Source organism: Bubalus bubalis, chromosome 17 (genome assembly GCF_019923935.1).
Source record: "Bubalus bubalis isolate 160015118507 breed Murrah chromosome 17, NDDB_SH_1, whole genome shotgun sequence".
Lineage (NCBI taxonomy): Eukaryota > Metazoa > Chordata > Mammalia > Artiodactyla > Bovidae > Bubalus > Bubalus bubalis.
The window spans coordinates 56,229,306-56,257,054 of NC_059173.1; the positions used below are offsets into that span (position 1 = coordinate 56,229,306).

The 27,749-nt window shown below is 38.1% G+C and overlaps 1 protein-coding gene across 8 annotated transcripts in view; it reads left to right on the plus strand.

The window, feature by feature from the left end:
* IL15 (interleukin 15) overlaps positions 1 to 27,749 on the plus strand; it is a 93,469-nt gene that overhangs the window by 12,176 nt on the left and 53,544 nt on the right. For 2 of the 8 annotated variants that reach the window (XM_006079238.3, XR_003104330.2), the window contains exons 3-4: positions 19,754 to 19,875; positions 20,879 to 24,809. The exons of 4 other annotated variants lie outside the window; for them this stretch is intronic. In XM_006079238.3, the coding sequence (XP_006079300.1) occupies positions 19,754 to 19,875; positions 20,879 to 20,890 (134 nt within the window). In that variant the 3' untranslated portion in view covers positions 20,891 to 24,809. Of the gene's footprint in view, positions 1 to 19,753; positions 19,876 to 20,878; positions 24,810 to 27,749 lie in introns of those variants that run through there. 2 more of the 8 variants (XM_025268106.2, XR_329399.3) reach the window with 1 other exon arrangement.

Here is a 27,749-nt window from a genome sequence, read left to right on the forward strand (position 1 = left end):
GAAGACCAGAGGCCCATTACTAAGCTGGCCACTCCAGAAAAGGAAATGCTCAGAAAGGATCTTCAAGAAAGGCTTGGCCAATTTCCAGGTCTTCAAAAGAGAATGTTAGGCTTTTCACATCTTCTAACCCTTGCTTGCATATCATATCCACACTGTCTGCTTCTGTTGTGATGGATTCCATATACCCCATAGGCCTATTCTTACACACAAATCTTTTCTTTTTCTAATTGAAGTATAATTGACATGTAAATTCTATGAGTTTCAGGTGTCTGACATAATGATTTGACTTTTGTTTATATGGCAAAATGATCACCACCATAAGTTCAGTTAATGTCTGTCACCACAGAGAGTTATCATTTGTTTTTCTTATCATGAGAACTTTTAAGATTTATTCTCTTATCAACTTTCAGTTATGCACTATAATATTGTTACCCAGGGATTTCCCCAGTGGCTCAGTGATAAAGAATCTGCCTGCAGTGCAGGAGACACAGGAGACATGAGTTCTATCCCTGGGTAAGGAAGATCTCTTGGAGACGAACCCACTCCAGTATTCCTGCCTGGAGAATGCCATGGACAGAGGAGCCTGGCAGGCTATAGTCTCATAGAGTTGCAAAAAGTTGGACACGACTGAAACAGACGAGCATGGCACAATTGTCTTATAGTCACCATTCTGCACATTGCAGCCCCGTGACTTACTTATATTCTAACTAAAAATTTATGCCTTTTGACACCTTGCATACATTTGCCTCTACCTCTGGCAACCACCCATGTGTTCTATGAGTTACTTCTTCTAATGTAGTTCTCTTGACAAAACCTCAAGTTTACCTGCTCTCTGTGCATGGATTCTAAGTCGCCTCAGTCATGTCCAACTCTATGTGACCCTGTGAACTGCAGCTCGTCAGGCTCCTCTGTCTGTAACATTCTCCAGGCAAGAAGGGGTTGCTTCAGGGGATCTTCCCGATGCAGGGATTAAGCCTGCGTCTTTTATGTCTTCTGCATTGGCTTACCTCCTCTCTAGCCAACTGGAAACATTGATCACATCCTGTTTTGTGCTCTTGCCACTGATGGATGCTTCTCTAAGTATCTGCAGTATTTTCTATATTGACTCATGTTCTTATTACCCGTCTCCTCAGATAAATGATACCGGTGGTGCAAAGGATGACAAGAATCATGAATGAGTTGGAAGGGCTAAAGTTTGGAAAACACTGTGTCTTCATGCACTTGCCTGGTACATGGTAAAACTCGAATAATGTTATTATTGTTGTCAGTAATCTTTCACGTATTGCTGAGAGGTCAGGTAATAATACTAGGTTCTGAGAAAAGGAGTTTGACTGGAAATAAATCATGAGTGATCACATAGCTCTTAGAATGTCCCAGCACATGCTTTTCTTGTCAGGATCAGGAAGGGAGATAGAATTTTCTGAGAGTCTAATTTGGGCCGAACTACAGATAGAATCTTTATGTTCATTTTTAGATAATACAGGTGAGCTTCTTAGATTAGTGTGATGGTTTTTAGAACTGACTGAAAAAAATAGGGTTGTTTAATATTTCTTTTTCCAGTTTTATTATCTGAGAGGATAATTTTAATCAATTGCAAAGTAAATGCTTCACTAAGTGAAAGGAAGTAGAAGCAAGCCACACCCTATTTTCTAAATTCCTTCAAATAGAAATTCTTTGGTTTTCCTAATTCAACAATATTTGCTAAGTATTTTGGAAAAAAAATATTCAATAGTACAAAAAAGATGAGAAAGCTTTTGTAAAAATAGTAGTAGCATTAATACTTAATTTATTTGATGCTTCTTTCCCTGGGAGGCCAAGAGAACAAATGTGCACTCATAGCAATACTATTTGTCACTTTTGATATTTGGCAAATCTAATACAGTTATGTTAAGTTTAAAAATAAAATAAAATTAAAAAAAAATGAATAAATCAAAAAAAAAATTTGCAGTAATTCTAAATGTGACTTTTTTTTTAATCTATGTTTCATATTTTTAACTTTACTTCTAGAAATAAAGATTCTCGTTTTGTTTTGTGAAGGACCTCTAAAACTTCAGACGTGTGGTTTTATGTTGGCATATTAGATTTAATATTGATATAGTTCTCTTCTATACTTTCACCTCTCGATTTAAGACACATTCCTCAGCCTCTGTAGTTCATAAAGCATTGGCTTGTAGGGATGGTTTTGAATCAGGTAGGATAACAACAGACCAGAAACTCTCCCAAACAATAGCAGATATTTATGACTTATTGAATACTTTCTCTGTGCTTGGGTGTCTATCAAGTGCTGTGAGAGATAAACACATGAACCAAACATGATTACTTTTAGGAACTTATTATCTAGTGGAGCAATGAATATTTGTATATGAAGAGCCAAGTTACCCAGGATACACTGTCCATTCTCTGAACAATCCATATTTTCTTTCATTGCTAAATGCACAGACATGCACATCCCTCACTGAGAATACTTCAACCAACATCTCTTCCTCACCTCTTTGTCCTGACTCACTTACCTGGTCCAGTTGTCTCATTTTGATATTGTTTTCTCTGGGACTATTTCTCTTAAGACTCCAAGATTGGGTTAGGTATCTCCCATTCTTAATTTCATGTAATAAATATTTCAGAACAGTTGGCCTACTCTATTTGTTGGGTGCCATAACCTCAGGATCAACCAACTGCAGATCGAAAATACTAAAAAAAAAAAATCTAGAAGGTTCCATAAAACAACTTGAATTTTTGGCTCATTGGCAACTATTTACATAACATTCATATTTAGTTAGGTATTACAAGTAATTTATAGATGGTTCAAAGGAGAAGGAAATGGCAACCCACTCTGGTGTCCTGGCCTGGAGAATCCCATGGACAGAGGAGCCTGGTGGGCTGCAGTCCATGGGGTTGCCAAGAGTCAGGCACGCCTGAGCAACTAACACACTTCAAAGTATACAAAAAGATGTATATAGGTTATAGGCCAATATTCCATCATTTTATATAAGACTAGTATCCATGGGGTTCCTTGGACTAGTCCCTGGTGTATACAGAAACAGGGCTGTGGTTAGCATTTATTGCCAGCCACATGCGAAGCACTTCCACTTGTGTAACCCTCCCAAGCTCCTTAAGGTGTTTACAATTTCACCACTTTTCCAGTGATGCAACTGAAGCCGCAAGAATTTAGGTGACTTGGCCAGGCTCCACAGTGAGATGGAATTAGACTTTTAACCCAGATCTCTCTCCAGAGCATGCACTGTTCACCTAGTTGGTGCTGCCTCAGTGTAAAAACTAATATGAGATATAAAGATTAAATGGGAGGAGATAAAATTATCATTGTTTATAAATGAAAGTTCTGAATATTAACAAACTACTACAAGTAGTTGGCAAGTTCAGCAAGATTGCCAGGCAGAAGAACAATGGAAAATCAATAGCATTTTTCAACACTAAATAGAATGTTAGCTAATGTAACAAACAATAATCACAGAGCAGACGGACTGAAAACCACAGTCACAGGAAACTAATCAATCTGATCACATGGACCACAGCCTTGTCTAACTCAGTGAAACCATGAGCCGTGATATGTAGGGCCACCCAAGATGGACTGGTCATGGTGGAGAGTTCTGACAAAACGTGGTCCACTGGAAAAGGGAATGGCAAACTACCTCGGTATTCTTGCCTTGAGAACCCCATGAACCATATGAAAAGGCAAAAAAGATAGGACATTGAAAGATGAACTCGCCAGGTCTGTAGGTGCCCAATATGCTCCTGCAGATCAGTAGAAAAATAACTCCAGAAAGAATAAAGAGATGGATCCAAAGCAATAACAACACTCAGTTGTGGATGTGACTGGTGATGGAAGTAAAGTCCAATGCTATAAAGAACAATATTGCATAGGAACCTGGAATGTTAGGTTCATGAATCAAGGCAAATTGGAAGTGGTCAAACAGGAGATAGCAAGAGTGAACATCAACATTTTAGGAAATCAGCGAACTAAAATGGACTGGAATGGGTGAATTTAACTCAGATGACCATTATATCTACCACTATGGGCAAGAATCCCTTAGAAGAAATGGAGTAGCCATCATAGTCAACAAAAGTCTGAAATGCAGTACTTGGATGCAATCTCAAAAATGACTCAAAAATGATTGATCTCTGTTCATTTCCAAGGCAAACCATTCAGTATCACAGTAATCCAAGTCTATGCCCCAACCAGTAATGCTGAAGAAGCTGAAGTTGAATGGCTCTATGAAGACCTACAAGATATTCTAGAACTAACACCAAAAAAAGGTGTCCTTTTCATTGTAGGGGACTGGAATGCAAAAGGAGGAAATCAAGAAATACCTGGCATAACAGGCAAATTTGGCCTTGGAGTACAGAATGAAGCAGGACAAAGGCTAATAGAGTTTTGCCAAGAGAATGCACTAGTCATAGCAAACACACTCTTCCAACAACACAAGAGAAGACTCAACACATGGGCATCACCAGATGGTCAATACCAAAATCAGATTGATTATATTCTTTGCAGCCAAAGATGGAGAAGCTCTATACAGTCAGCAAAAACAAGACCAGGAGCTGACTGTGGCTCAGATCATGAACTCCTTATTGCTAAATTCAGACTTAAATTGAAGAAAGTAGGTAAAACCACTTGACCATTCAGATATGACCTAAATAAGTCCCTTACGATTATAAGTGGAAGTGAAAAATAGATTCAAGGGATTAGATCTGAGAGACAGAGTGCCTGAACAACTATGGAGGGAGGTTCATGACATTGTACGGGAGGCAGGAATCAAGACCATCCCCAAGAAAAAGAAATGCAAAAAGGCAAAATGGTTGTCTGAGGAGGCTTTACAAATAGCTATGAAAAGAAGAGAAGCAAAAGGCAAAGGAGAAAAGAAAGATATACCCATTTGAATGCAGAGTTCAGTTCCAAAGAATAGCAAGGAGAAATAAGAAAGCCTTCCTCGGTGATCAATTCAGTGCAAAGAAATAGAGGAAAACAATGAAATGGGCAAGTCTAGAGATCTCTTCAAGAAAATTAGAGATACCAAGGGAACATTTCATGCAAAGGTGGGCACCATAAAGGATAGAAATGGTAGGGACCTAACAGAAGCAGAAGATACTAAGATGAGGTGGCAAGAATACACAGAACTGTACAAAAAAGATCTTCATGACCCAGATAATCACGATGGTGTGATCACTCACCTAGAACCAGACATCCTGGAATGTGAAGTCAAGTGGGCCTTAGAAAGCATCTCTACGAACAAAGCTAGTGGAGGTGATGGAATTCCAGTTGAGCTATTTCAAATCCTGAAAGATGATGCTGTGAAAGTGCTGCACTTGATATGCCAGCAAATTTGGAAAACTCAGCAGTGGCCACAGGACTGGAAAAGGTCAGTTTTCATTCCAATCCCAAAGAAAGGCAATGCCAAAGAATGCTCAAACTACCACACAATTGCACTCATCTCACACCCTAGCAAAGTAATGCTCAAAATTCTCCAAGCCAGACTTCAACAGTATGTGAACTGTGAACTTCCAGATGTTCAAGCTGTATTTAGAAAAAGCAGAGGAACCAGAGATGAAATTGCCAACATCTGTTGGATCATGGAAAAAGCAAGAGAGTTCTAGAAAAACATCTACTTCTGCTTTCTTGACTATCCAGAAGCCTTTGACTGTGTGGATCACAACACACTGTGAAAAATTCTGAAGGAGATAGAAATACCTGCCCACCTTACCTGCCTCCTGAGAAATCTGTATGCAGGTCAGGAAGCACCAGTTAGAATTGGACATGGAACAACAGACTGGTTCCAAATCTTGAAAGAAGTATGTTAAGACTATATATTGTCACCCTGCTTATTTAACTTATCTGCAGAGTACATTATGAGAAATGCTGGGCTGGATGAAGCATAAGCTGGAATCAAGATTGGCAGGAGAAATATCAATAACCTCAGATATGCAGATGACACCACCCTTATGGCAGAAAGTGAAGAATTAAAGAGTCTCTTGATGAAAGTGAAAGAGGAGAGTGAAAAAGCTGACTTAAAGGTCAACATTCAGAAAACTAAGGTCATGTCATCTGGTCCCATCACTTCCTGGCAGCTAGATGGGGACACAGTGGAAACAATGACAGACTTTATTATTTTGGGCTCCAGAATCACTGCAGAAGGTGACTGCAGCCATGAAATGAAAAGACTCTTGCTCCTCGGAAGTAAAGCTATGACTAACCTAGCCAGCATATTAAAAAGCAGAGACATTACTTTGCCCACAAAGGTCCATCTAGTCAAAGCTATTGTTTTTCCAGTGGTCATATATGTATATGAGAGTTGGACTATAAAGAAAGCTGAGTGCTGAAGCATTGACGCTTTTGAACTGTGGTGTTGAACTCTTGAGAGTCCCTTGGACTGCAAGGAGATCCAACCAGGCCATCCTAAAGGTAATCGGTCCTGAATATTCATTGGAAGGACTGATGCTGAAGCTGAAACTCCAATACTTTGGCCACCTGATGCAAAGAACTGACTCATTGGTAAAGACCCTGATGCGGGGAAACATCGAAGGCGGGAAGAGAAGGGGGACAGGATGAGATGGTTGGATGGCATCACCGACTCAATGGACTAGAGTTTGAGTAAACTCCGGGAGTTGGTGACAGACAGGGAGGCCTGGTGTGCTACTGTCCACGGGGTCACAAAGAGTTGGACATGATTGAGCGACTGAACCAAACTGAACTGAAATGAGCTATACAGTAGGTTCTCATTAGTTATCTATTTTATCTTAAATAAGAGCTTGATAATATTCAATGGGGTCATCCAAATAAATACATGAATGGATTAATGATATCCACTAAAAAATCTCTAGTAAACATCACACATATAGAACTTTAAAAAGCATTTTCTTTACTTTTTAGAGATTTCAATGCAACTATTTTAATCAGCAACTGAAGACCAAAATAATAGTAACAACGCATTTTCATGGAGTACTCACTATGTGCTAAGTAGTATTTTAAGTGCTTTCTATGTTTTGCTTATTTAAATATTAATAGAGTCTTAAGGGGCTTCCCAGGTGGTGATCGTGGTAAAGAACCCACCTGCCAATGCAGGAGACATAAAAGATACAGGCTTGATCCCTGGGTCAGGAAGATCCCCTGGAGAAGGACATGGCAACCAACTTGAGTCCTCTCCTGGGGAGTCCCAAGGACAGAGGAGCCTGGAGGGCAATACCATCTCAAAGAGTCGGACACAGCTGAGAAACTTTGGATGCGCACACACACACACACAGACTCTTCTTTACTTATCTTTGTTTCCTCTATCTTTTTGCTTTCTCCCCAAATTATTTCACAAATGGGAAATGAAGGGTGAATTTTTCAGAGGTCTCATATGCCTGTGGATATAGTCATTTTGTCTGCACATTTAAATAATGGTTTCCCTGGATATTTGATTCTAGGGGCAAGGCTATTTTTCTTCAACACTGTGGGGACTCTATTATCTTCTTGCATCTGGTGTTTCTTTCAAGAAGCCTGATGTCTGTCTGACTTTTGTCTGCTTTCACTGTAATGAATATTTCCAAGGTTTCTCCTTGGCCTGAATATTCTTGAATGCACTAAAATATTCCTGACTCCGAGTTTTTAATTTAACTTCTTTGCTACTCTATTATCTTCTTTATTTTGAGGTCTTACATTTGCAATTTTAGCAACATCTTGATTATTGTATTCTCATTTCTGTCCTTTTTTTTTTGTTTGCAGACCACAAGTGGACAGAAGTTGAAATTTCTGCTTTCATCTTCCATGTCATTTGACTCTTCCTTCCTTTTCCTTATGTAATTGTTAGGCCCAAATGCCTCTGAGGACGATGCCTGATGTAACTGTGTAGCTCATTCTTTCACTCTACCGTGGTTTTCATCCTGCATTCAAGCTATTTGGCTAATTCCTTACTTTATCACTTATTTTAAAAATATTTATTATACCCATTTATTTCTTCACAATTTCTTCTTCTTGACTCATGTTTCCAAAATCCTTCTTACTGCTCCAGTATTTATTATTTTAAAAAATTGTTGCAGTATAGTTGATTTATAATGTGTTAGTTTCAGCTGTACAGCCAAATGAATCAGTTGTACATATATACATATATACATATTCAGTCTTTTTATATTATTTTCCCATTTGGGTCATTATAGAGTATTACCTAGAGTTCCTTGTGCAATACAGTAGGTTCTAATAGTTATTTATTTTATATATAGTAGTGTGTACCGGAGAAGGCGATGGCACCCCACTCCAGTACTCTTGCCTGGAAAATCCCATGGATGGAGGGGCCTGGTAGGCTGCAGTCCATGGGGTCGCTAAGAGTTGGACATGACTGAGCGACTTCACTTTCCCTTTTCACTTTCATGCATTGGAGAAGGAAATGGCAACCCACTCCAGTGTTCTTTCCTGGAGAATCCCGGGGACAGGGGAGCCTGACGGGCTGCCGTCTATGGGGTCGCACAGAGTCGGACACAACTGAAGCGACTTAGCAGTGTGTACAAAGAAACTATACCCCAATTAAAAAAAAAGGTGCATTCTGGGGGAAGGTGAGGGATAAATTGGGAGATTGAGATTGACAGGTACATGCTGCAAGATGTTTATTATTTTTAAAAATTTTTGTTTAAATTCTGAGTTCTTCCATTAGGCTTTCCCCATCTGGCATATATTTTTCCAGTTTTTGTCACTCTTTTATGGAATTCCCACTAATATTGTTCCAGGTAAAATTATATTTCTTAAATTGATATCTTTGCTATCTTAGTATTATCAGCTTAAAGACAAAGCCCTTGGTTATGGTTGTATGGTTCTCCAAATGCGTTGGGTGGGGCACCCTTCAGGTTGAAGATTCTTTGTTGCCGTTGTTGCTCAGTTGCTAAGTCATGTCCAACTCTTTGCAACACCCTGGACTGCAGCATGCCAGGCTTCCCTGTCCTTCACTGTCTCCTGGAGTTTACTCAGTTTCATGCCCATTGAATCAGTGATGCTATCTAACCATCTCATCCTCTGCTGCCCCTCTCTCCTTTTGCCTTCAATCTTTCCTAGCATCAGGGTCTTTTCCAATGAGTCAACTCTTCGCATCAGATGGCAAAAAGTATTGGAGCTTCAGCTTCATATCAGTCATTCCAATGAATATTCAGGGTTGATTTCCTTTTGGATGAACTGGTTGGATCTCCTTGCTGCCCAAGGAACTCTCAAGAGTTATCTCCAGCACCACAGTTCAGAAGCATCAATTCTTCTGAAGACTTTTTACTGGATTTAACAATTCCATGGCTCTGTGCTCTTCCGATACCTTGTTTCCCAAGTATCCTTCCCAGTCTTTTGCTGTTGGTGCCCTGCTCTCTGGTAGTTATGATGGAAAGATCCGTGTTCTAATGATAAGAGCAATGTTCATAATGTTCTAATGATGAATAGAAGGATGCTAATCTGCATGGAGTCCAGTAAGAGAAAAGATAGTGACCATCACCATTATTTATATGAGTCCAAAGAGAAGGGTTTTATTTCTACAAAGATGGATGTTTGTGATCCAAGCACATGGTTGTGATACTTTTAATGCTATTTGTTTAGAAGGCTATGTCCTATAGCTGAAGAAGATAATTTTCCATCCCATAGCTATATTCTATAAAACTTTTTAGTTTTCTTTGTTCACTGAAGTTAATAGTGCAGCCTCTGTTATTTAGGAATAGCTCTGGTGCAAGAAGCAGCCTTCTACATTTACCTTTTTATAATCCTCTGTGATAACAAACAAAAAAGCTCTAAAAAAAAAAAATCTAGCATTTTAAACTACAAAAATGCAGCCATCTTGGGCATCTTGTACAAGTACACCCAGTAGAAAGGGTCAAACTCTTAAAGACTCTAACAAATATGTAATCCCATAGAAGGAATTGAGTATTTCAATCCCATGGAGGCACACTGGATATTTGATGATGTCTATAGCTCCAGGAGTTGATGATGGACCAGTAAGCCTGGCATGCTGCAGTCCATGGGGTCACAAAGAGTTGGACACAACTGAACTGATAGCCTATTTTCTTGGAAGAAAAGCTGAGGAGCTTGGAAGAAGTAAAAAGCAGAGAAAAATGGAAAGCAAAGTTTAGAAAGAATAAAGGAATAGCAGTCTATTCATAGTAGTAGTTTTAGTAGCTATTAAATAAGAATATTTAATGATCTCATGTCTGTGTCTCTAATAAAATCATCTGTAACATTTTCTAGAGTTTATATGTAAGTATTAATAATACTTATTAATAAATAATATTTATTGTACTTAATAAATACAATATTTATTTTTTTCTTTCTGACTTACTTCACTCTGTATGATAGTCTCTAGGTTTGTCCACATCCCTGTGAATGATCCAGTTTTGTTCTTTTTCATGGCCGAGTAATATTCCATTGTATATATGTATCAAGGGGGAAAGGGGAGGGTAGGATGAATTGGGAGGTTGAGAATGATGTATATACACTATTTATACCATGTATAAGATAGATAACTAATAAGAACCTACTGTATAGCTCAGGAGACTCTACTCAATCCTTTGTGGTGACCTACATGGGCAGGAAATCCAAAAAAGAGAATATACATGTATATGTATGGCTGATTCGCTCTGTTTACAGTAGAAACTAATACAGCATTGCAAAGGAACTGTACTCCAATAAAAATTCATTCAAAAAAAGAATAATGAGGCCAATGAAAGAAGAGGTAGAGAGCTAAAACTACTTTAAGTCTCCTAACTGAGGGGCAGCCATTCTGTTGGCTGTTCCCAGATAAGGACACACAGCTCTAGTGGAAAAGAAGGAACCCACCAGTGCTGAAAAGGTCGGGAAGTTCCACCATCCAGTCCAGGGAAGAGAAGGCCAGCAGCCCCACGGACCACATGGAACTTAGGAATGTAAGCATGCTGCCAGTTAAATAAACTTAATTGATAGAAACATCCAGCCACCTAGTTTTGTAAGCACTACTGACTTGAGAAGTTGAATCTACTTGTCAGGAAGGAACCTACAAGCAATGCCTTAGAAATAAGACCTTTGGGATTACTACACCAAATCTGTGGCCATGATGTTGATTCAGAGATTCAATGCTTAGGATAAATCATTTGACCCATTTCATAAAAAGCCCAATATCTGGAATGGGAAATATAAGAGGCCTAATCAGCAAGAAATATAAAACCATAGGAGAATGGTAATCAGCTCTTGTGAACTGGAAACGGGTTGCTGAGGAATTATTGGGCTAAAGTACATATGTGGTTAACAAAAGATCACGTTTGAATTAGATTTTTTTTTTCTTAATTTTAAGTGTTGTTTATGAGGATTGCGGTGATTCTCCTTTCTGCTTCTGTTAGGGATTGGTGAGAAGCAAGAGAAATGTTTGAATCCAGTTATTTGCCAGCGGGAGACGTGCTGTATAATTAAGCTGTCGTTTTCACTGATAGGTTATTATCAGCAGGTAATAAGAAATGCGCATCAGTATAAATTGTCACACGGCATTTCATGCCACAACAGATGAGGTATGTCTTCCACGGCAGCACCAAGCAATCATGTAGAGATTGGTGCCATTATGGCAGTTATAAATCACAACATACACTTTAATAGTTAAACAATTATCTGTAGTGGCAGTACTGGAAAATTGTTTAGTAATGATTGGCTGACTTTTATGATGAAGAATAATTTTGATATGGATCTTTTTCTATAAATACCTGAAGAAGGAAAAAGAACACTCATTTGAAACACGTACTTGGGAGCTTTTTGGTTTGGAGCTCATTTATCTTTAATTGCAAATATTTGAAGGATCAGAAAGTTGCCAAAATAGCTTTCCATATATAACTTTAGAGAGTTTAAAATTATTATGTATTTCATATTTTTATTCTAGGTAGATAGATACTGCATAATAGGACTAAGGATGCCCAAAATCAAGTCTATCTGATTTTCTCTTTGGAAAGCCATGACTTAACAAGGGAATGTCTGGGCTTAAGGGATAAGAGGAAAATACTGCTTTGTTCTTGAAGGGCTAAAGCTAAAGTCTTCTCTCCCATCTTTCTGTTTCCTTTTTCTTGATATTATTCCTTTGTTATTTTTCTTACTTATCTCTCTTTCCTCATCACAATTCTTATGTTCTTCAAAATTGAGCTCAGGGCTACCCACTATAAAAACTTCATTTACACTGACCCAGCTTTCTTTTGTCCTTTAATTCTGTTGTCTTAGACTTTGCTCTACTCATGGAAAGGTTTAATAGACTTCTTTGTGAGAATTTTTTTTTTCAAGAAGTATTATTATTTTTTAAATAAATTTATTCATTTTAATTGGAGGCTAATTACAATATTGTAGTGGCTTTGCCATACACTGACATGAATCAGCCACAGATCTACATGTGTTCCCCATCCTGAACCACACTCCTAGCTCCCTCCCTATCCATCGCTCTGGGTCATCCCAGTGCACCAGCCCCAAGCACCCTGTCTCATGCATCGAAACTGGACTGGCGATCCGTTTCTTTGTGAGAATTTTAAAACCATATCAAGGGGTTTATGTGTTTCTAACTAGACCATTGCAGGCCAAAGTATCAAAATGTTTGTTCCCAGAATTTGGCCCCGTGAAGAGCTTACCCCAGAATGTAAATGCACCACACCACTAACACGTATTTAGTTCAACTGACTTTTTTTTTTTAGCAAGACTTTTTTGAAGAAAGATTTAGTGCATGCTTCAGTTCAGTTCAGTTCAGTTCAGTCACTCAGTCATGTCTGACTCTTTGTGACCCTATGAATCACAGCACGCCAGGCCTCCCTGTCCATCACTGACTCCCGGAGTTCACTCAGACTCACGTCCATCAAGTCGGTGATGCTATCCAGCCATCTCATCCTCTGTCGTCCCCTTCTTCTCCTGCCCCCAATCCCTCCCAGCATCAGAGTCTTTTCCAATGAGTCTACTCTTTGCATGAGGTGGCCAAAGTATTGGAGTTTCAGCTTTAGCATCGGTCCTTCCAATGAACACCCAGGACTGATCTCCTTTAGGATGGACTGGTTGGATCTCCTTGCAGTCCAAGGGACTCTCAAGAGTCTTCTCCAACACCACAATTCAAAAGCATCAAGTCTTCGGCACTCAGCTTTCTTCACAGTCCAACTCTCGCATCCATACATGACCACTGGAAAAACCATAGCCTTGACTAGATGGACCTTTGTTGGCAAAGTAATATCTCTGTTTTTCAATATACTATCTAGGTTGGTCATAACTTTTCTTCCAAGGAGTAAGCATCTTTTAATTTTATGGCTGTAATCACCATCCGCAGTGATTTTGGAGCCTCTCAAAAATAAAGTCTGACACTGTTTCCACTGTTTGCCCATCTATTTCCCATGAGGTGATAGGACCAGATGCCATGATCTTCGTTTTCTGAATGTTGAGCTTTAAGCCAACTTTTTCACTCTCCTCTTTCACTTTCATCAAGAGGCTTTTTAGTTCCTCTTCATTTTCTCCCATAGGGTGGTGTCATCTGCATATCTGAGGTTATTGATATTTCTCCCAGCAATCTTGATTCCAGCTTGTGCTTCTTCCAGCCCAGCGTTTCTCATGATGCACTCTGCATAGAAGTTAAATAAGCAGGGTGACAATATACAGCCTTGACGTACTCCTTTTCCTATTTGGAACCAGTCTGTTGTTCCATGTCCAGTTCTAACTGTTGCTTCCTCACCTGCATATAGGTTTCTCAAGAGGCAGGTCAGGTGGTCTGGTAAAACTGGTATTTGAATAGCACTGACCTAGACTGTGAGAATGTTGAAGACTACTCTGTGGGAGGGGTGGAAGAACCTTTTTGGGAGGAACAAGATGACTGGCTCATGGTGAGGTGTAATATTCACAGTAGTGATAGTCACTGAGAGGTAACATTTTACGTGTTCACTGTGTCCTGTGAAATCTGCATGAAAGAGCTCGTTTGAGCCTCACAATGACCCAATGACATAAGTTTTCTCATTTTCCCTATTCTCCAGATGAGGAAACTGAGGCTTTGAGAGATCAACTTTCCCTAAACTGTACTTCTAGTAAGTGCCTAAGTTGGAATTCAATCTACTAATGTCCAAAATCAATTTCTGTACTATACCTCAAACAGTGTTATCCAGAAGTTTCTGCAGTGATGAAAATGTTCTCTGTCTGCTGTGTCCAGTATGGTACCCACTAACCATGTGTGACTTTTTGAGCACTTGAAATGTGGCTGGCTCAACTAGGGATGTGAATTTCTAGTTGCATTTCATTTTAATTAAATTACATTTATATGTAAATAGCCACATGTAGCTAGTGGCCATTGTATTGGACAGCGCTGCTTCAGATACTTTTAAGTGTTGCTGACTGTAGGCTTATAAGGGGAAAACCAAACCAGGAAAATACATTAAGAGAATGTGCTAGTCTTTCTCCATTTTTAGAATTTCCCTAGATCTCAAATTAAAAAAAATAATTTTTTTTCAGGAAGGAAGGACTGCTTTAAATCTATTGCTATATAGATGCAGTAGGATTCAATTAAAAAACAAACAAATGATCTACCATCTCCTCTGGTTCAGGCACTCCACTGGGCTTTGGAAATTATAAATAAATGAATAAAATATGATTCATGTCTTCAAGGAGCTCCCAGTATAAGTAACTTTGTAGAGGATGTTATACATTTTCCAGAGTTTCTTCATATATGATTAGACAAAGTATTTAAATATCTGCTATCTAATATTTTGCAGTGTTTTGCTTTTAATTTGTAATCGTTTCATTGTTTGAAGAGGTCATCTATTTCCATGGTTTAAAATGAAAAGGTCAAAGTGCTTTTCATTTTCTTCTACAGAAACAACTAGTGCTATCATTTTCTAATGTATGCCTTTCCAAATATTTTATGCATGCAGGAGAAAATGTACATGTATATTTAATCCTTCCCTTTTTCAAGAACAAGTACACACAGTCAGCTAACCTTGCTGTTTGGACTAAAAATATATACTTCAGATACTTTTTCATTCTAGAACTTAAAGAATTTCTTATTTCTTTCTATAGATTCATAATATTTCATGAAATATCATAATTTATATAAACATTCCTCTATTGTTTTCTTTATTGTTCCCCCATTGTTACTTCCCTTCTTTTGCCATTACAAGAGGGATTGACATGAGGAACTTTACCAATTATATTCTCATGTGAGCTCGAGTGAACTGCGTTCATGTTTCCCAGAGCATATTCCATACAGTATGGATCTCAGAAGATGTTCGATATAAGAAGAGCATTCTGTGGTTAAATAACTTCTGGATATTCATTGAAGATTCACAGTGCACATTGTCAAATTAAAGGAGATCCCCCTCAATCTAAGTAGGGTTGATCCAAATATTTCTCAACCATGCATTTTCTCAGCTAAGAGAGTATAATGTTTTTGTAGATTGGCTTCCCTGGGAAGCAGACTCTGAGACAGGAATGTACATGCAGGAGTTTCATGGGGTGTGTCTTCAGGAACACCTGATGGAAATGAAGGGGATGGAAGTAAGTGGGTAGAAGGACAAGTTGAACTGGGGTGCAGTTGGAGCAAAGACAGCCAGTCAATCCCATAAGGAGTTCTCTGAAGCTTGACGACCCTTTAGGAGTGTTCCAACTCCAGGGAAGGAGGCCAGGTCCCCAGAGAGGGGTCCATGGAGGGCATCTCTGCAGAGACTCAGTTCTGAGCTCTCAGCTAGTGTGACGACTGCCTCCATGTTCACGACAGTTCTGCCGAGCTTCTTTACATCTTTTATGGAAGGGCATAACAATCCTTAGATGGCTTTGCTGGTCAGAGGAAGGCATTTCCTTTGGGAACCATTTATCCTCTTTGAAATACGGATGCCTGGACGGAAGTTGTTTGGAGTATCAAACACTCTTTGATTCTATTCCATTTCAGTGTGTACAAATTGAAGTCCAAAGTAAGAGACAAAAATATTTCCCAAACATGCATTTGGCCACAGAGAGGCCAGTGATCTGGATCAGTCAGCCTTAACTGCAGTGTGGAGATGGAGGACATGCACTGTTATGGCATTTTCAAGAGGGTGTTATATTAGTTGAGGCAGGTTGTTGGGGCAAATGGCAGCAGAGCTGAGTTGAATTTGGTTTTTAAATATTTTGATTACCCCTTCTTAGGTATTTCCTGAAGAAGCTTCCCTCCTATTTTCTAGAAACATTATCCCTTGTTGCTAATAATTGGAACATTAGCCAACAGAGGACATGAAAGGCAGGGATCTATCTAGCTTTAAATCAGAGATGTAGGTGCTTTTATTCATCCTCTATTTTGAAGCTTAAAAGGGTAAATGTGCATGCGTGTGAAGTTGCTTCAGTCGTGTCCAACTCTTTGCAACCCTGTGAACTGTAGCCTGCCAGGCTCCTCTGTCCATGGGATTCTCCAGGCAACAATACTAGAGTGGATTGCCATTTACTTCTTTAGGGGAATCTTCCCAACCCAGGGATCGAACCCACATCTCTTATGTCTCCTGCATTAGTAGGTGGGTCCTTTATCACTAGCGTTACCTGGGAAGCCCAGGAGGTAGCCAAAAGTCATAGCAGCTCTCAGGGTCCTTCCTTTTGAGAATCAGATGGGTCTGCATGCTCATCCTTTGCCTTTCAGCATATTTGCTGATTTCATTCTCACACATTCTGTGGAATTCTCAGTTGTGGTGCCTATCCAGGAAGCTCATTTCTTGGTTGCAGAGGGAAAATGCCCAAGGAAGTGATTTCTCTTAGGCATTCCTGATCAAGTTGATGCATGTTTATAAAGTGGATGGGAAAATATCCAAGAAAAATCTCAAAGAATAAATTCTGAGATAATAGAGTTCAGTTCAGTTCAGTTTAGTCACTCAGTCGTTTCCGACTCTTTGCGACCCCATGGACTGCAGCACACCAGGCCTCCCTGCCCATCGTCAACTCCTGGAGTCTACCCAAACTCATGTCCACTGAATTGGTGATGCCATCCCATCTCATCCTCTGTCATCCCCGTCTCTGCTTGCCCTCAATCTTTCCCAGCATCAGGGTCTTTTCAAATGAGTCAGTTCTTTGCATCAGGTGGACAAAGTATTGGAGTTTCAGCTTCAGCATCTAATAAATCTTCTAATAAATACCCAGGACTGATCTCCTTTAGGATGGACTGGTTGGATCTCCTTGCAGTCCAAGGGACTCTTAAGAGTCTTCTCCAGCACCACAGTTCAAAAGCATCAATTCTTTAGTGCTCAGCCTTCTTCACTGTCCAACTCTCACATCCATACATGACCACAGGAAAAACCATAGCCTTTACTAGATGGACCTTTGTTGGCAAAGTAATGTCTCTGTTTTTCAATATACTGTCTAGGTTGGTCATAACTTTCCTTCCAAGTAGTAAGCATCCTTTAATTTCATGGCTGCAGTCACCATCTGCAGTGATTTTGGAGCCCCCCAAAATAAAGTCAGCCACTGTTTCCACTGTTTTCCCATCTATTTGCCATGAAGTGATGGGACCAGATGCCATGACCTTAGTTTTCTGAATGTTCAGCTTTAAGCCAACTTTTTCACTCTTCTCTTTTACTTTCATCAAGAGGCTCTTTAGTTCTTCTTCATTTTCTGCCATAAGGGTGGTATCATCTGCATATCTGAGGTTATTGATATTTCTCCCGGCAATCTTGATTCCAGCTTGTGCTTCATCTATCTCATGATGTAGTCTGCATAGAAGTTAAATAAGTAGGGTGACAATATACAGCCTTGACATACTCCTTTTCCTATTTGGATCCAGTCCATTGCTCCATGTCCAGTTCTAACTGTTGCTTCCTGACCTGCATACAGATAATACAAGTAGGAAGAAAAACCAGAGCTAAGGAGTTGGCTGTTGTATGAACATGATGTAGAGGAGAAAGCAAAAAAAAAAAAAAAGAGAGAGAGAGACAGAGAAAGAGAGAGAAAGGTTTGTTAATGGCTGTGTCTTAAGATCAACTTTTGAGTTGAATAAACATTTTCCTCAAAAATCTTTTTTTCTTTCAACAAAAAGCTTCATAAAAATCCTTGTTATTCTTATTGTTATATAATAGTAATGGATTAGGTGAAAGATTGTTAAAAAGGGAATCTGAAAGGGAATAAACTTGAAAAGTGAATTCTAGAAAGTGGGAGAAATGATAGAATAGGAATTTGCCTTAAAGCCAAAATGAGTTACTCTTTTTTGAACAGTCATTGCCTCTTCCTTTTTCCTTCATAACACATGGTATCAAACACCTAAGTATGTTGACTCTTCAGTGTTTCAGGTATAGCTTCTCTCATAATCCATTTGTAATTATCCAATCACAAAATTGTCAGATCAGGTGGCATCTTGCTGCTAAGTCACTTCAGTCGTGTCCGACTCTGTGCGACCCCATAGACGGCAGCCCACCAGGCTCCCCCGTCCCTGGGATTCTCCAGGGAAGAACACTGGAGTGGGTTGCCCTTTCCTTCTCCAATGCATGAAAGTGAAAAGTGAAAGTGAAGTCGCTCTGTCGTGTCCGACCTTCAGCGACCCCATGGACTTCAGCCTTCCAGGCTCCTCCATCCATGGGATTTTCCAGGCAAGAGTACTGGAGTGGGGTGCCATTGCCTTCTCCAGGTGGCATCTTGATCACTTCCAATTATTGAATTGTCTAGTCCATTTAAAATTCCAGTCTCATCTCCAGATGATGTTCACTCAGCTCAAGTTAGGCCTGTGGAACCAGTTGAGGGAAGAGGGTGTGATCAACATTTTCATGCTTTCTAACCTCCTTCTGGTTTTAACCACTGGAAGTTGAGGGCCTAAAGGGTGGTGAAGGACAGACGTACCAGATGGCTCCTGACTTAACTAGGCTATACTCTGTTATGTTGCTTCCCTTCCGAGCTAACAGGAACAGGTTATTGATACGTTCTCTGTGGAAGGTTCCAGAATTGGGCTTTTCCTGCCCTTTCAGATCCCTCCCCTGGGGGTACAGCACAAGATCAAGATGCCAGCTGATTGAGTTCCCTGGGGGAGGCCTCCCTTCCTGGCTTGCAGATGGTTGCCTTCTTGCTGTGTCCTCATGAGGTGTAGAGAGAGAAGGGAACAAGTGCTCTAATACCACTTCTCATAACTCCATATTAATCCCATCATGAGGGTCCCACCCTTATAACCTCATTTAACCCTACTCACCTTCCAAACCCCATCTTCAAATGCCGTTACAATGGGGGCTAGGGCCTCAACACAAGAATTTTGGTGAGACACAGCTCAGTTTATAATGCAGTGTCTCTTGTGTATAGTCCCATAGAACTTCCTGCCATGTTGCTGACTGGTGATTCCAATCATTGTCTCTCACTTCCCATGCTAGTATTTTAGTCTTCTGTATATGGACCAGTCGTGGGATCTTGGAGTTGATGGTGTTGAAGTAGAAGTAGAGTAAGGGTTTGCCTGCCTCTGAATTCTCCCTGAAGTAGGTGTCTAGACATAGCTACAAAACTCTCTTTAGAATGTAGGGCAGCTTAATGCTTCTTTATCCCCAATATTTGGTTCTCATCACCAGTTTCAGGGCAAGAGTAAAAAAATCCTCCTTTTGAATAATGTCTGATTATTTCTTTTCCCAAATGAAGCAGCTATATTCAACATGGATGTGAGTTAAATTATGAGGAAGACTGAAGATTTCAGGGACAATTAATTTTGAAAACTTCCTATTGACTTCTGAAGCTTTCTCCATATGAGTCTTCCTGTCTTTTCCAGCATCATGAGATGCAGAAGTCATTATAAATTCAAGGAAGGGAAGATTATTCAGTACATAATTTTTAATGTCTTTATCCTGCCTTTGACTCCTACAGAATCCATTCCTACATATGGTCACGTGGCTCTTCAAAATAATGTCTCATCATGTGCCATGTTGGTGATGTCACAGGAAGTCAAGAAGTCAATGTTAGCAGATAGCCAGCATATAGGAGGTCATGTAAGTAAGGTTTCAAGAATTACATCATGCAGTATAGACCCACTTATATAATAATGTAATTAACAATAATGAAGATGTGGCAAACTAGCAGATATTATATATGTACCTGAGATTTTTAAGAAGTGAGCATCTTAGTAAAAACTAAAATGACATTTATCATAGAAGGTTGAAAGCATTTTCTGAGGACAGAGAACATTGCACATAACAGGTGGGCAAATTTTCTTCCGAAAACAGCCAGACGGTAAATATTTTAGGCTTTTCAAGCCAAATGATGTCTTTTGCAACTACTCAACTCTGCCCCTATATACTGAAAGTATTGGGAAAGTATAGACATAGATGGGCATGGCTTTACGCTAACAAAACTTAACAAATGGCAAGTGAGATTTAGCCTGTGGGTCCGTTTGCCAACCCTTGGCATATTAGTTGAAGAAATTCTGCCTCCCACATTTTGCTATTATTAAGTCAATTTTAAAGAAACTAGTGTTCTTAGAATTAGATAATAAAGGTAATGCAGCGATCCAATCTCTGAATGATTTTACAAAGGTAAGGAGATCAGAGAATAATATAGATTAGAGTTCTAGAATGACTATTTGAAACTTTTGAAAAGTGAGAGCAATGTAAAATCAAGTAGTCTCAAGAACTAAACAAAATAAAGTCACAGAAATGGAAATCCAAGGAACTAGCTTCTTTTTGATAAAGTGAACACATGATTTAATTTTACTTTCAGTTATAACTCTGTGAGAAAAATTTCTGTATCATGTGTTTAGATCAGAATATGCAGTAGAGTAAATACAGGGGTTTATGAAAAGTGAAACCCTTTACAAGAATCCTAAGAGGGAAAAAAGTAATTCCTTTCTTATGCAATCATTTCTGGCATAATAAAATAATAAAGTAAATATAAATTGAAAGAAAAAGAATGAAGAAAATGTCCTTTGTAATTACCTACAAAGTAAGACATATCTTCTAACTTCATGTGTTTCTTTGAAACTGCTCTGTTTCCTAGAATCTTGATTAAGAATTCCCTAAACTTGAGAAACAACTTACTGAGAATCTTAGAGATAAACACATTTTGCGTGTTGCTACCATTGAAGGCTCAAAGAAGAAGTTGGAGGGTCCTTCGGATGTTGAGGAATAGAACTTGGGACATCGTTGCCACAGTAACGTAGCTCTAAATTGTCACTGATTATGAAAATTAATAAACATGTTATTTTAAAAATTCCATTATGATCAATTCTGGGGCAAAAACCAGGGGAATTTTCATTAAGTGAAATCATACTTGAAATATGCAAGAAATTAAGCATGATATTCCCCTCAGTTGTTTTCAAGTCATAACAAAAGTACTTTCTGTTTATTGGAATTTTTTATTCCTAGTTTTTGAGCAGGTGGTTTCTTAAGTTTAGGGATTCTTAATAAAAATGCAGAGCAGCTTCCTTTGGGGTCCTTAAAAACAACCCTTTTGATGGTTTGTGGAGGCCTGCAATAGCTGTTCTTATCTGTGGAAGAGTGTCTCAAGATTTTTGTTTTGTTATCTTTCTGATTATCAAAGTAACACGTGCTCACTATCATAAGAGTAAAGAGTACAGAAAAGTATAAAGTGAGAGAAACATTGCCGGTAATGCAGTAACTAAGAGGCAGATTATTACATGATTCTTTCCAGGGCTATTTTTTTCTACATGGTTGATATAAAAAATATTGAAAATTTGCCTTGTACTTTTGTCTGTTTAACAGCAAACTGTGACATTTCCTTGTGATATTACATAAGTTGATATTATTTTTCATGTGTGTATAATACTTCAATTTAAATATATCGTAACCTATTATAATGTCATTAACTTGTGGTTATTAAAAGAAAACTTCAGTAAGTATATTTTTTAATAAATCTGTGACCAGATTTTTGAAATTTTTATTAGGAAAATTTTCTAGGAAAATTCAAATGTTTAAAGTTATAAATGGTACTTCAGACATATTCCAGAAAATACATACAGATTTACGTCTTCATCATCCCATTGTGAGTTTTGGTGACACTACATTCTCTTCAGTGCTGACATTTAACAATTTTAAAGCAATCTTTCCTGCTTCCATGATGAGCAGTGGATTGGACCAAATGTAATTCTCATCCTGGAAATCATGTATTAATAGAATGGGACTGGGAAAGACTCACAAACTAAGTGTAAAGCAAAACTCAGAGATAGTGAAAAAGCTGTAAAATCTGAAATGAAACGCTGTAAAATCCAAACCTGTGGGCTGTACACTAAAGCACCTGAGGCTGGTAGCATTTGCCAGGAAGTTCCCTTGAGGGACTGAGAGAAATGGAAGTACGGAGGGGGCCCTGTGATGACGTTTGTCAGCAATCACCAATGGGAAAGAAAGAGCCCAGTTCTGTGTGGGGACTGAGCCTGAGCAAGGAGTCGTTGCCAGGGGAAACGGAGAAAGGTTCTTTGTCCCCGTGAGTGGACAGATCTCAGAAAGCACATTTTTCAAAAAGGAAGGAAAGGCATTGGTATGAAGTGGCTGTGTCCTTCAGTGACAGGTGGGGTGGGTTACAAGCTCATATCCTGGATTTCCTGCATGGGGTTTCCTCCTGATGGAAATGTTGGCAAGTTAACAGGCTGTCTGGCTAATCTTTGGCCGTGGGTTGTAGGAGTTAGTAACACATTTTTGCAAATCTTGCCCCTTCCTCTGCCTGGGGGTGACTGCAAAGGTGCTGTTTGTGTAGCTCTGTGCACTTAAGAATGGCCAGCCTGCCTGGGCACTTCCTTCTAGGGGCTCGCCCCTGTTCTCCGGCTTCCCATTTGTACCTTCTCTCGTTTTCTTGGAAGTGCACTATTTACTAGAATCCTTTTTCTGTGCCTAATGATGATGTCATATCTTTTTTATTTGCTTGAATTTGTGAGTTCTTTAAGAAGTCTATTGTTTATTTTTCACACAGTTGAGAATTGAGAAAATAAACTAAGAGTTTATTATTGATTTCACAGCCAGAATTCTATCAGATAGTAAACACTGAATAATTTTAGTTCTTTAAATATAATGACTTGCTTTGTGGTCCAGCACATGGTCACCTTTGGCAAATATTCCAGAAGTAGAAGAGTGAATTTTTCCATTTTGAGGTATAATGCATCATACATGTCAGGTAGATCAAGCTTTTTTTTTTTTTTTTCAGGCCTACTCTATCCTTGAATTTTGTTTCTCTGTTGTTCTATTAGCTTTTGAGAGAGATATTTTAAAGTCACCCAAATGATGGTGAATTTGCCTTTTTCTCTTTTCTCTAGTTCTACTTAGCTTTGCTTTATAAACTTTAAAGCTATAATTTTTAGGAGGCTGCATTTTTTTATCATGATACCCCCCCTAGTGCATGGACCTTTTACAGGGTATGAAATGCCAGCCTATCTTTCTAGTAAGTGACTGGCCTTCAAGTCTGCTTTATCCAACATGAGTAGAGCTGCCCCAGCTTATTTTTTTCAGTCTTTGCATGATACATATTTTCCCCTCCATTTCACCCTGACATTGTCCTTATATTACAGGTGTGCGTCCTGTAACAAGAGGTAGCTGTTTTACATTTTTGTTTTTAACTTAATCTGGCAATCCTAGTCTTTTACATAGAGTATTTAGTCCATTTTCATTTAGTATAATTACTGATATAGTTGGATTCATAGCTACCAGCCTACTATTTGTTTCCACTTGACTCATCTCTTTATGTAGTTTTATCCTTCCTTTCTTGACTTTACATGGACTAATGAATTTTTTGCTATCCTTATTTCCTCTACTAATTTATTAATTAATATTATTTCACTCTTTATTTTTCCCTTAAATATTAAATGTATCTTTAAAAATTGTACCTCAACATATTAATTGTTACCTAGATATTACAGTATGCATCATTTGTATATTACACCCTATCTAATGATTTTTTAAAAGAAGAGAGTACTTCAGTGTGATTTAAACCCTTCCAGAGGAATATAAAGTCAGCTTGTTTTAGTGAAGGGAGATTATCACTGACACCTAAATATGCTCAAAATTTCACAAGAAGAAAACTATTTTCAATTTTATTTATGAATATCAATGAAAAACTCTTCAGAAAGTTATTTGCAGCTCATTAAAGGAATTATGTATTCATGATGAAGTAAAGTTCATTCCAGGGATGAAAGATTATGAAGTCAATTAAAATATTTCATCGTAATAGTTGATCTAAGGGAAAAATCATATGTTAATTTCAACTCATTTGATAAAATTTAGCAACCATTCCGGATGTTTTAAAAAAGAGAGATAGCTCAATAAAGAAAGAGTCAAACATTTTATAACCATGACAAAACAATAAACTGTATGTTCACACCTACACATACACAAACATAACAGCTAAATGCTAGAGGTACTTCTGTTATTTCTGCTCAAAGAACAAACAAGATAATTGTTTACCTCTCACCCTTGCTAGTGATGTTGTACCAGAGATATTAGTTAACAAAACCAAAAAAAGGCAAAGGAATTTGAGGTATGAAATTTTAAAAAGTGTAAGTAAAGCTGTTATTTGTAAATGACTTAATACTTAAAAAGAAAAATGGAATCTAGCTGAACATTTTCTATTGCTCAATTCCAGCATCTAAAAGAGAGAGAGTAAAAAGGTAACTCTGACTCATTAAAAGAAATCCTTTGGTTGGCAAAAATACAAGCCAAAACAAAAGAAAAACTCTGGAGAAATTCTAAAGGAGAATGGTAAGCTGGGAAAAAATATTTGCCTCTCAAATGACCAGGAGTTTTCTCTCTTAAATATATTTTAGGAATTGTGGGAGTGTAAAGAAATACAAAGCACAGAACAGCGTGTTAGTCCCTAAGTTGTGTCCAACTCTTTGAGATCCCATGGACTGTAGCCCGCAAGGCTCCTCTGTCCATGGGATTCTCCAGGCAAGAATATTGGAGTGGGTTGCCATGCCCTCCTCCAGGGGATCTTCCTGACCTAGGGATCAAATCCAGGTCTCCCACACTGCAGGCAGATTCTTTCCCAACTGAGCCAAGTAGGCAAAGATAAATGAACATTAAAAAATACAAATAGTGGGCTTCCCTGGTGGCTCCATGGTAAAGAATCTGCCTGCCAGTACAAGAGACACAGGTTCGATTCCTGGTTCAAGAAGATCCCACGTACCACAGGACAGCTAAGCCTGTGCTCTAAAACCTATGTGCCGCAGCTACTGAAGCCCGAACACTCGAGAGACTGTGCTCTGCAGCAAGAGAAGCTGCTGCAATGAGAGCCCCATTAACCAACTAGAGTAGCCCCCACTCTCTGCGACTAGAGAAAAGCCCATTCAACAACAAAGACCCATTACAGTCAAATAAATAATACAAATAGTGTTTTGATTCATAAAAAATATGTTCAACCTCATGTGAAGTGCTGCTTGTTATTTAATTTTATTTGAGGAATATGGAAATATAAGTATATATTACTAAATTTGCTTGCATTTCATAAGGAAACTTTTAAGTATTTGCAAGAACTAAAAATGTTTGCCTAAATCAAGGCAGGAAGGTGGAGGGAAAACAGGTGAACAGGGACAGGAATCAAGGTACAGTTTCTAAAATGAATATCTTTTCTTTTTGTTTTGTTTTTCAACTATGTACATTACTTTTATAAAAAATATAACAAACTGTAATTTTTTAATTACATAAGTTTCAGCTGTACAATGTTATAATTTGACATATGCATACATAGTGATCACTTCCTAATGTCAATAAAATGTAACTTTTTCCCCAGATTTGAAAAGTAAGAAATGCATTTGAGTCTAATTTGCTTTCTTGATTACTGTAGATACTGGATTCCATAAAGTGTTCATTTGTTGTTTGTATTTTTACTGCAATGATCTTTGTTATTTATATTTAGAGATATTTTTGTTTTTCTTACCAAATTTTATAATCCTTTAAAAATATAAGGAACAAGTACATTTTAGTATTTTTTTCACTTTTCTTAACTGTTTACCCTTTCATTTGGTTTATTGTACATTAACTTATAGAAATATTAATTTTTATTTTGTCAACTCTATCATTTTTATTTTGTTGAATTTTTAAAAAATTGCTTTAAATCCTATCCCCAAGTCAAGCTTTTATACATTTGTTTCACATCTGTTAGGTCTGGTTCCTCTTTATTACTTTTCTACTTCAAAATTATTCTCACTGTTTTCACTAGTAGATTTTTCCGAGATGAACGTAAAGATTGTAATGTCAATTTCATTTCCTATGAAATAATTTGGAAAAATATCTCTGTAACATAGTGTTTCTATCCAGGAATAAAGTATACTTCTCAAATTATTTGTCTTTTTTGCTTTTTAGTTTAGCTTTATTGATTTTTATGTAGTTCTAATATAGTTTTTATCATAAATATCCTAATTGTACACTTTTGTCAATAATGTGAGTTACATAATTTCCTCTACATATTGCTAACATATAGAATGATGAATATGAAAATTATGGTTATTCAGTTTTTATTTATCATTTGTTTTGCTCCAAACCATCTTAAAGAACTTGCCATTTCAGTCTGTGATACCTCAAGTACTGTATTTAGCTTTGTTGTATTAAATACTTGTTGAATTTATAAAAGTGATGGTCTTATTTTTTTGAGTAGTTATAACTAGAATTTCTTATTTTTTATACTTTATTAATCAGAAATTCCAAAAAAAGTTCTTAAGAATAGCCACCAGGGTATCTTATTCTTAGTTCTGAATACGGTGGGGACACAGTGATTTGTTAGTAGGTTAGAAGTTGGTATTAGTTTAAAGAAGACTTGATTATGTTAAGAAGTAACTATGCTATTCCTTTTATTAAGAATTACTTTTTTTTAGGAGAATGGATGCTGAATTTTGTGAAATGCATTGTGGGACACTATTAGAATTTGAAGCCCGGCTCTAGCACTTAGGAGCACTGTATCAAACGCAGGCTAGCTAATGCTGCTCACAGCTCTATTGTTTGTAAAATGGACACAGCAGTTGTATGGTTTAATTCATACCCTATTTTTTCAGAACACCACTCTTAGTAAGTCACTCACCTTCAAAAAAAAAATGTATTTGCTTCTTCTAGTCAGCAAAATTAAGAAATAAGCTTGTCTTCTGCTTTTCAAGGCTCTGTTTATTCAGGAAGGAAGGGTGGAGTTGAGTTAGATACTAATTCTTGAGATGTTTAAGTTCTCGTAAGGTGGAGCGTGTTTATTTTTGTCTTGGTGTCCTAATGTGCATAATATTCAGGAAGTTGTCAAAATACTCTGACTGGTTAGTCATCTGCCCATATGTATGGAGGGCTAGTCACAATGTGTATAAGCATGAACCTCACTGCCAGTCTATGACTATCTGTTTTACTATTAGTAAGCTTACTTATTCATCTTCTGCATGTGTGCTTCAGTCCTGCCTGACTCTTTACTACCCTATGGACTGTAGCCCGCCAGGCTCTTCTATCCATGGGTTTCTTCAGACAAGAATACTGAAGTGGGTTGCAATCCCCTCCTCAGGGGATCTTCCTGACCCAGGGATGGAACTTGCATCTCTTATGTCTCCTGCATTGGCAGGCGGGTTCTTTCCTACTAACTAGTGCCACCTGGGAAGCCCCATTTTATCTTCTATCTTGTCTTAATTCTAATTTTCTTATACAGGTGGTTATTCTAATATTCTGTGGAAACCTCACCTGAAATCTTAACATTTTTTATGAGGCAGTGGAGATTTGTATACTGTGAGTAGTAGTAAACTTATGTTACAGAACTATAATTTGTACATTCAAATGTGCAGAAAGGAGGTATACCTTTTATTAATACATATTGTATAATTGTGGTTAAAACACTTTGTGGTTTAATTGAAACTTGTTAAATTATTGATTTTGTGATAGAGGTAATACTTAGTACTACATATGCA